Below are 10,746 nucleotides of genomic sequence, written 5' to 3' on the forward strand. Positions count from 1 at the left end.
GTATTAGTGGCTGTTGACAATATATGTAAATGAGGGGGGAGGGTCCACACTGAGCAGATGACCGAGCGTACAACTAAAGCTGCCATCACTGTATGCAAATGAGGGGGAGGAGCCAGATTTAGTTTTATTATACGGTTTATATATAAAATAGATGTAATTACCTTAAAAGCAGCGAGAACCGGAGGCGACGGAATATTAAATAATACAAGCAATAAAAACGTTGTCTCTAAAATCCGACACGCAGGAAAACGGGGATCAGAGAAAGCACCGCGCAAATCTGCTGCCATCTTGTGGTGAACACGGGTAACTGCAGGACCGGAGAATAATGATGTCAGGGGGAAGAAGCCCCCGGGGTCTCAGACGTGTCACCTGTAGTCGTGAGTCTATACTTGTACCGGACACGTTGTCCTCTCATCCACCGTCTTCTACGTTCCGTCGTCGTCTTTATCTCGCAGGCCATCGCTCTGCCGTGTCCGTCCCGTCATCTCCAGAAGCGCCTGCGCCTCCGGGTCTACGTCCAGGATGCTCCTCTTGTTCTTGGCCTGGACGAGAATTTACACCAAAGATTAGACAGAACCCAGAGACGTACGACAACAGTTACATGGGACTGCAAACAGTCATTGTTCAAATAGAAACTCCCCTTCCAGCACTACATCTCCCACAATGCATCGAAGCAGAAGTTGACAGAAACATGCAAAGGAAGTATAAACATTACAAGAGGATGCGGGGTGCAGTATAGAGATATAGGGACAGCGGGGTGCAGTATATACAGGGACAGCGGGGTGCAGTATATACAGGGACAGCGGAGTGCAGTATAGAGATATAGGGACAGCGGGGTGCAGTATAGAGATACAGGGACAGCGGGGTGCAATATAGAGATATAGGGACAGCGGGGTGCAGTATATACAGGGACAGCGGGGTGTAGTATATACAGGGACAGCGGGGTGTAGTATATACAGGGACAGCGGGGTGCAATATAGAGATATAGGGACAGCGGGGTGCAGTATAGAGATATAGGGACAGCGGGGTGCAGTATATACAGGGAGAGCGGAGTGCAGTATAGAGATATAGGGACAGCGGGGTGCAGTATATACAGGGACAGCGGGGTGCAGTATATACAGGGACAGCGGGGTGCAGTATAGAGATATAGGGACAGCGGGGTGCAGTATATACAGGGACAGCGGGGTGCAGTATATACAGGGACAGCGGGGTGCAGTATAGAGATATAGGGACAGCGGAGTGCAGTATATACAGGGACAGCGGGGTGTAGTATATACAGGGACAGCGGGGTGCAATATAGAGATATAGGGACAGCGGAGTGCAGTATAGAGATATAGGGACAGCGGGGTGCAGTATATACAGGGAGAGCGGAGTGCAGTATAGAGATATAGGGACAGCGGGGTGCAGTATATACAGGGACAGCGGGGTGCAGTATATACAGGGACAGCGGGGTGCAGTATAGAGATATAGGGACAGCGGGGTGCAGTATATACAGGGACAGCGGGGTGTAGTATATACAGGGACAGCGGGGTGTAGTATATACAGGGACAGCGGGGTGCAATATAGAGATATAGGGACAGCGGAGTGCAGTATAGAGATATAGGGACAGCGGGGTGCAGTATATACAGGGAGAGCGGAGTGCAGTATAGAGATATAGGGACAGCGGGGTGCAGTATATACAGGGACAGCGGGGTGCAGTATATACAGGGACAGCGGGGTGCAGTATAGAGATATAGGGACAGCGGGGTGCAGTATATACAGGGACAGCGGGGTGTAGTATATACAGGGACAGCGGGGTGTAGTATATACAGGGACAGCGGGGTGCAATATAGAGATATAGGGACAGCGGAGTGCAGTATAGAGATATAGGGACAGCGGGGTGCAGTATATACAGGGACAGCGGAGTGCAGTATAGAGATATAGGGACAGCGGGGTGCAGTATATACAGGGACAGCGGGGTGCAGTATATACAGGGACAGCGGAGTGCAGTATAGAGATATAGGGACAGCGGGGTGCAGTATATACAGGGACAGCGGGGTGCAGTATATACAGGGACAGCGGGGTGCAGTATATACAGGGACAGCGGGGTGCAGTATAGAGATATAGGGACAGCGGGGTGCAGTATATACAGGGACAGCGGGATGTAGTATATACAGGGACAGCGGAGTGCAGTATAGAGATATAGGGACAGCGGGGTGTAGTATATACAGGGACAGTGGAGTGCAGTATAGAGATATAGGGACAGCGGGGTGCAGTATATACAGGGACAGCGGGGTGCAGTATATACAGGGACAGCGGGGTGTAGTATATACAGGGACAGCGGGGTGCAGTATAGAGATATAGGGACAGCGGGGTGCAGTATATACAGGGACAGCGGGATGTAGTATATACAGGGACAGCGGAGTGCAGTATAGGGACAGCGGAGTGCAGTATAGAGACACAGGGACAGCGGGGTGCAGTATAGGGACAGCGGAGTGCAGTATATACACACGCAGGGATTATGGGGTGCAGTATAGGGACAGCGGGGTGCAGTATATACACGCAGGGATTATGGGGTGCAGTATAGGGACAGTATTTTCCTCGTCTCACCTGTAACTCTTCCGGCAGATCCCCGAGCGCCCACACCTCCATGGAGTCTATAGAGAATTCCTCTCCGGCAGACAGTTGGGGGCTGTTATACGTCGTACTCCGCGGTTTTGCTTTGCTGTGGCCTTTTCCGAAATTACTGTCAATCCAAAGTCCAAAATAGTGGTGCTGCCCCCCCATGCCCTGCGAGGACGTACAAACAGCAGCTGATCAGTGATGGAGGTTTATATATAATGTCCCGCTGCCACTTCTAGCGCCCCCTCGGTCCAGTTTGCCCCCTTCGGTTGTGTCCCATACATTGCACAGGCTGCGGGGGGGGGGGATACTTACAACCTGAGCACTGCTGCGTTGCTTACAGCTTTGTGGACACAATCGGGGGGGGGGGGGTGTTGGGGTGTAATATATTAGATCTATAGACCATAAGACGGAGGCGCCTTGTGTTCTGTATGTTACCTGCTGCCATCTTGTGGTGATTACAGGTAACTGCAGCACCAGAAACCATCTGCAGTGCATTACCCCAGAGGTCAGCGACCTGCGGCTGGCACTAAATTGTAAGCTCATGTGCCCGCCTGCTGTTGAGTGGCCTGAAATCCACAACAAAATACCAGCGTGTTACATGCAGATATCGACGTGGATTTTACCCGTTTCATAGCAAATTAGGAAAATAAATCGGAGACCGATAAAACATCCGCAACTGACGTGCGGCGTGAAAAACTCCCAGACTGGCAGCCTATAGGGGAGAGGGCCCATTATAAATCCCCAACCAGAGTGGCAGCGCATCAGAGCGCGACCGTCACCTGGACAGTGATTGGTACAGACAGACCCAGCGAGCGCTCACCAGTCCGTTGGGCATGGTCTGCTGGCTGTGGTTCAGGTACATGTAGTGATCGTTGTATCCCGTGTACGCGAAAACGTCCAGACGTGGCAACACGGTGAACAGGAAGCATCTGCTGTCGCCTGAGGAGAAGAAGCCACAATGGAGAGATTAGCAGCGTGCCACAGCAGCACAGAGTGTTTACAGCAATATGTTCTCCGTACTTGTAACTTAAAGGACTCGTGCAGTCCTAATGAAAATGCATGCAGCCTTCTAATAGACTGTGTTCACATTCACAATTTTCAAGATCTCTGCTTGCAGTCAGTAAATAGGAACATTTATTGCTTACAAACAAGGACCTCAATCAGACCTAACACTTACATCTGAAGGTTTGTTACAATTGTATGTAGTGTAGACAATCCTCTCTGAGCAAAACACAGCTGAGGGTTTGTTACAATGTATCAGTGCAAGTAAAATGTATCAATCTGGAGTCCAGGCTATTAATCTCACAGAGGATTGTCTACACTGGATACAATTGTAACAAACCCTCAGTTGTGAGATGTATTAGAGCAGCACAGGTTGTCAGCCTCTAGATATAAGCAGTAACGTTTCAAGTCATTGACAGCAAACAAATCTTGAAAATAGTAATGAATGGAAATACTTGATCTGCTGAAGTGTCCTAACAAAGTACTTATTAAACCGCGCTGTAACAACGAAGGCTGCGCTGTGATTGGCCGGAGCGAATGTTGTGACACACGGTAAATAGATGCAGAGAACTCACCCTGAAACTGCGGCTTCACCTCCCAGTTCTGCGACGCAAATCCTCCGAAGATGAAGCCGCCCGAGTCCCTCAGAACCAACAGGCTGGGTCCTTGGTCCACCAGCTGACCGCACAGCTGGGAGAAGCTCTCGCCGTGGACCTGGGTGGAGAAGAGCAGCCGCCATTTATGCTGCATGTCGGAGGGCAGGTGGGAGTTCAGGTACATGATGGCCGGGAGGTCCAGGAGGCTGGTGAAGGAGGGCGCCCTCCCCCTGCGGCACCGCGGCACCAGCCTGCTGACATCTTTCTGCCCTTCTAGATTCTCCCTCAGGATGGAGAGGCCCAACGTGATGACGACTCTCAGGAACGTGGAGATGATGGGAACCTTGTAGAGCCAGTCCTCCATGGCCACGCTGGATATGGGGGAGGACGAGAGCTCAGGAGCCTCCAGCGACTGTCCACCTGCGATCAGAGAACAACCGGGGTCAGTGCCACAACTTCTACTGACCTGGTCCTACAGGTGGAATCTAAAGCGACCGCCTGTCCTCCATCTATTACCAGGGAAGGGGAGGAATCATTTACTCTGGAGCTCATTGTGTCCCTCCCTACCCCAGGGGCCGCACCCTGGCTCTAATGCTGGATTCAGTAATATCTGCAGTACTGCTATATCCTGTACATCCCATATTCTCCACACTGCAGCAGACACTGAGGCTATATGGATGACCTGGGGCTCAACAAGTAAAAGACAACAGAAGGTTTACATTTTCAGCTTTTGGATGGAGTTTGCTAATAAATACAATATCTCCCCCACTGACCCCGTGTTACAGATAAATAATCTACATGATGTGTGGAGTCACTGTACATACATTACTTATCCTGTATTATACTCCAGAGCTGCACTCACTATTCTGCTGGAGGAGTCACTGTGTACATACATTACATTACTTATCCTGTACTGATCCTGAGTTATATCCTGTATTATACTCCAGAGCTGCACTCACTATTCTGCTGGAGGAGTCACTGTGTACATACATTACATTACTTATCCTGTACTGATCCTGAGTTATATCCTGTATTATACTCCAGAGCTGCACTCACTATTCTGCTGGAGGAGTCACTGTGTACATACATTACATTACTTATCCTGTACTGATCCTGAGTTATATCCTGTATCATACTCCAGAGCTGCACTCACTATTCTGCTGGTGGAGTCACTGTGTACATACATTACATTACTTATCCTGTACTGATCCTGAGTTACATCCTGTATTATACTCCAGAGCTGCACTCACTATTCTGCTGGTGGAGTCACTGTGTACATACATTACATTACTTATCCTGTACTGATCCTGAGTTACATCCTGTATTATACTCCAGAGCTGCACTCACTATTCTGCTGGTGGAGTCACTGTGTACATTACATTACTTATCCTGTACTGATCCTGAGTTACATCCTGTATTATACTCCAGAGCTGCACTCACTATTCTGCAGGTGGAGTCAGTCACTGTGTACATACATTACATTACTTATCCTGTACTGATCCCGAGTTACATCCTGTATTATACTCCAGAGCTGCACTCACTATTCTGCTGGTGGAGTCACTGTGTACATACATTACATTACTTATCCTGTACTGATCCTGAGTTACATCCTGTATTATACTCCAGAGCTGCACTCACTATTCTGCTGGTGGAGTCACTGTGTACATACATTACATTACTTATCCTGTACTGATCCTGAGTTACATCCTGTATTATACTCCAGAGCTGCACTCACTATTCTGCTGGTGGAGTCAGTGTGTACATACATTACATTACTTATCCTGTACTGATCCTGAGTTATATCCTGTATTATACTCCAGAGCTGCACTCACTATTCTGCTGGTGGAGTCACTGTGTACATACATTACATTACTTATCCTATACTGATCCTGAGTTATATCCTGTATTATACTCCAGAGCTGCACTCACTATTCTTCTGGTGGAGTCACTGTGTACATACATTACATTACTTATCCTGTACTGATCCTGAGTTACATCCTGTATTATACTCCGGAGCTGCACTCACTATTCTGCTGGAGTCACTGTGTACATACATTACTTATCCTGTACTGATCCTGAGTTATATCCTGTATTATACTCCAGAGCTGCACTCACTATTCTTCTGGTGGAGTCACTGTGTACATACATTACATTACTTATCCTGTACTGATCCTGAGTTACATCCTGTATTATACTCCGGAGCTGCACTCACTATTCTGCTGGAGTCACTGTGTACATACATTACTTATCCTGTACTGATCCTGAGTTATACCCTGTATTATACTCCAGAGCTGCAATCACTATTCTGCTGGTGGAGTCACTGTGTACATACATTACATTACTTATCCTGTACTGATCCTGAGTTATATCCTGTATTATACTCCAGAGCTGCACTCACTATTCTGCTGGAGGAGTCACTGTGTACATACATTACTTATCCTGTACTGATCCTGAGTTATATCCTGTATTATACTCCAGAGCTGCACTCACTATTCTGCTGGAGGAGTCACTGTGTACATACATTACATTACTTATCCTGTACTGATCCTGAGTTATATCCTGTATTATACTCCAGAGCTGCACTCACTATTCTGCTGGTGGAGTCACTGTGTACATACATTACTTATCCTGTACTGATCCTGAGTTATATCCTGTATTATACTCCAGAGCTGCACTCACTATTCTGCTGGAGGAGTCACTGTGTACATACATTACATTACATATCCTGTACGGATCCTGAGTTACATCCTGTATTATACTCCAGAGCTGCACTCACTATTCTGCTGGTGGAGTCACTGTGTACATACATTACATTACTTATCCTGTACTGATCCTGAGTTATATCCTGTATTATACTCCAGAGCTGCACTCTCTATTCTGCTGGTGGAGTCACTGTGTACATACATTACATTACTTATCCTGTACTGATCCTGAGTTACATCCTGTATTATACTCCAGAGCTGCACTCACTATTCTGCTGGTGGAGTCACTGTGTACATACATTACATTACTTATCCTATACTGATCCTGAGTTATATCCTGTATTATACTCCAGAGCTGCACTCACTATTCTGCTGGTGGAGTCACTGTGTACATACATTACATTACTTATCCTGTACTGATCCTGAGTTATATCCTGTATTATACTCCAGAGCTGCACTCACTATTCTGCTGGTGGAGTCACTGTGTACAAACATGACATTACTTATCCTGTACTGATCCTGAGTTATATCCTGTATTATACTCCAGAGCTGCACTCACTATTCTGCTGGTGGAGTCACTGTGTACATACATTACATTACTTATCCTGTACTGATCCTGAGTTACATCCTGTATTATACCCCAGAGCTGCACTCACTATTCTGCTGGTGGAGTCACTGTGTACATACATTACATTACTTATCCTGTACTGATCCTGAGTTACATCCTGTATTATACTCCAGAGCTGCAGTCACTATTCTGCTGGTGGAGTCACTGTGTACATACATTACTTATTCTGTACTGATCCTGAGTTATATCCTGTATTATACTCCAGAGCTGCACTCACTATTCTGCTGGTGGGGTCACTGTGTACATACATTACATTACTTATCCTGTGCTGATCCTGAGTTATATCCTGTATTATACTCCAGAGCTGCACTCACTATTCTGCTGGTGGAGTCACTGTGTACATACATTACATTACTTATCCTGTACTGATCCTGCGTTACATCCTGTATTATACTCCAGAGCTGCACTCACTATTCTGCTGGTGGAGTCACTGTGTACATACATTACATTACTTATCCTGCACTGATCCTGAGTTATATACTGTATTATACTCCAGAGCTGCACTCACTATTCTGCTGGTGGAGTCACTGTGTACATACATTACATTACTTATCCTGCACTGATCCTGAGTTATATACTGTATTATACTCCAGAGCTGCACTCACTATTCTGCTGGTGGAGTCACTGTGTACATACATTACATTACTTATCCTGTACTGATCCTGCGTTACATCCTGTATTATACTCCAGAGCTGCACTCACTATTCTGCTGGTGGAGTCACTGTGTACATACATTACATTACTTATCCTGTACTGATCCTGAGTTACATCCTGTATTATACTCCAGAGCTGCACTCACTATTCTGCTGGTGGAGTCACTGTGTACATACATTACATTACTTATCCTGCACTGATCCTGAGTTATATCCTGTATTATACTCCAGAGCTGCACTCACTATTCTGCTGGTGGAGTCACTGTGTACATACATTGTGGATACGGTGGTTATTATGGCGGAGTTCCTATAATGCTGGGGGGGGGGCATTTCGTTTTCTTTCGATACATTAAGTCGCGGTTATTGTTGGTTTCCGGTCAGGTATCATTAACCCTTCATTTACAGCTAGTTACCGTTCGGGCTGTTTAGCGGTGACATCAGCTGCGTCGCCAGGGTGCGGATCCCGGAGTCGAGGTCCCGGGTGTTTTCAATGCTCCACCCTGAGAGCGCGTTCTGCTGACGTAACACGTGAATTGTGGCGCCAATCAAATCCTCCAGGAACTGGGAAGGAGAAAAAAAAATACGTAGATTTAGACGCGCGGCCGGGGAGACGTAACACAAACATCTGGTGAACCGGAACAGCCACAGGGAAGTCACCGGAAACCGCCCGTCACCCCTCCCCCGTCACCCCTCCCCCGCTCGCAGCGTTATTATAATGTATTAGTTGTAATCGCTGCTGTACTGATCATTTTACGTCCACATGACAGCCCCCGCAGCCGATACACTATGATAAGACGGATTACAGTGTCCGGATCACCGCAGCCCCTCCCCCACTGTTCTCTCTACAGGAGGGACGAGACCGACAATCACCTGCTGAACCTGCGGTCCCGTTACTTGCTCGCTGTTGTCAGCCCGGATCATTGGCGTTATGGCAGCGCTCTTCTCCTCCGCCGTCCCTCTCAGGAGGTCAATGATGAACACAACAAACTGCTCCCTGGTCACCTCTGCGCTGGACGCCGCCGTCTTACCGGTTATATTCACGCTCTGTATTCCGTGAAAAATGCGTCGAGACGCGGAGCCGGGGAGGGAGTTCCCAATGGAATCCTGGGAGGCAGAAGCAGAGGATTCTGGGTAAGTGCAGCATTATAACCATTATAATATTGAGAGCGGTGATCGATCGCAGAGGGAGGAGTCACTGCACAGAGGGCGGAGTCTCTGCACACAAACAACCCCCTCATGTTGTGTTTTAAAGGGCCGGTGTCCCGTCTTCTGCAAATAAAACGTAATCCTTGTATAATAAAAAGTCCTACAATTTCCTAATAGACTTTGTATTTTAATTCCTCGCCATTTTTAAGATCTCTGCATGCGGTCAGTGACTGGAAACATTCTGGTTTACATCCAAAACTCATCCTGACCTAGTCCTGCACATAGCGGAAGGTCTGCTACAGTGTATCAGTATAGACAATCCTCTGACACGAACACAGCAGCAGCACACATCTCCCCTGTGCTCTTACCCACACGGATACATTGTAACAAACACTCAGCTGTATGCAGGACTAGGTCAGCGCAGGTTTTCAGGCCCTAGCAAAATGTTTTCATTCACTAACAGCAAGCAGAGAGCTTGGAGCTTATTCAGGTCCATGATAACAGCGAACTATAGGTGTTATCCTGCGCTGCCTGCTGTAGGTGAGGGGATGGCGCCGCGTCTCACCTGGAACGCCGTCAGCTCTGCGCATTTCTTGCCTGGGTTTCTGGTCACGTTGGTGAAGCTTCTCTCTATGTCAGCCAGCTCCGCCGGGGGCACTCTCGCCACTCGTCTCTGGTAGCCGCTGCTCTCCGCGTTCCCCATTTGTCACGAGAACCTGAACCGCAAAATGGGCAAGAAATGAACGTCAGAGACTAAATGAACGCGCCGCGGCGACCACGACCGCACACAGCAGATATACAGGGGGAGGGGGCCGGGCACTGGATGGACCCCCGGGCAGCACTCACTACAGATCAATACCCCCATCATGGCCGCTCATCCGGAGAACCGATCCATACCACGAATAATGGAAATTCCATGAATGACGACGTAATAAATATTACCCCGGGGCAGATTCCGCCATTATCTGCCCCTCCCCCATAACGAAGAGCAAACCATCCCCAACTTACGTCACGACTCCAGTCACATCCACAGCTGCAGCAAAAGTTCTGCTAGTGAATTGTGGGAGCTCAACGGAGCGGAGCGGCTGAAGTAAAGTCTGTGACCGGGAGAAAATCAGTTTGTTTGGTCCGGACGGAGCGGCCACCGCCCCCTCCCCCATATTTACAGGTGACACAGGAGAGAATGTTATCACCACAAATACGGAGGACGACAGCGCAAATTATAGCTCACCTGTCACTGGAGATTATAAACGTAACCCTCCACTCCCAGAGACCGTAATAAACATTATATAATCAACCAGTCTGAGCGCTACACCCCCCCCGTGTTATAATACTAGAGGTACATCCCCCCCCCCGTGTTATAATACTAGAGGTACATCCCCCCCCCCGTGTTATAATACTAGAGGTACATTCCT

General features: G+C 48.0%; 1 protein-coding gene across 1 annotated transcript; it reads right to left on the reverse strand.

Annotated features, from left to right (window-relative positions):
* Positions 1-117: 117 nt before the first annotated feature.
* Positions 118-10,527, reverse strand: MEAK7 (MTOR associated protein MEAK7). The gene is made up of 8 exons (XM_075848137.1): positions 10,340-10,527; positions 9,897-10,047; positions 9,056-9,289; positions 8,599-8,746; positions 4,182-4,622; positions 3,425-3,543; positions 2,590-2,769; positions 118-542 (listed from the first exon to the last, which is right to left on the reverse strand). The coding sequence occupies exons 2-8, from the start codon at positions 10,032-10,034 to the stop codon at positions 426-428; spliced, it is 1,377 nt and encodes a 458-aa protein (XP_075704252.1). The 5' UTR covers positions 10,035-10,047; positions 10,340-10,527; the 3' UTR covers positions 118-425.
* Between the last annotated feature and the right edge of the window lie 219 nt (positions 10,528-10,746).

This window comes from Rhinoderma darwinii, unplaced genomic scaffold, assembly GCF_050947455.1.
Source record: "Rhinoderma darwinii isolate aRhiDar2 unplaced genomic scaffold, aRhiDar2.hap1 Scaffold_2041, whole genome shotgun sequence".
Taxonomy (NCBI): Eukaryota; Metazoa; Chordata; class Amphibia; order Anura; family Rhinodermatidae; genus Rhinoderma; species Rhinoderma darwinii.

Coding starts and splice junctions, on each gene's coding strand:
- MEAK7 (XM_075848137.1), bottom strand. CDS start 10,034: ATGGGGAACGCGGAGAGCAGCGGCTACCAGAGACGAGTGGCGAGAGTG. Junction 9,290..9,896: donor CAGAGCTGACGGCGTTCCAG/GTGAGACGCGGC, acceptor TCTGCCTCCCAG/GATTCCATTGGGAACTCCCT. Junction 543..2,589: donor ATCTGCCGGAAGAGTTACAG/GTGAGACGAGGA, acceptor ATTCTCGTCCAG/GCCAAGAACAAGAGGAGCAT.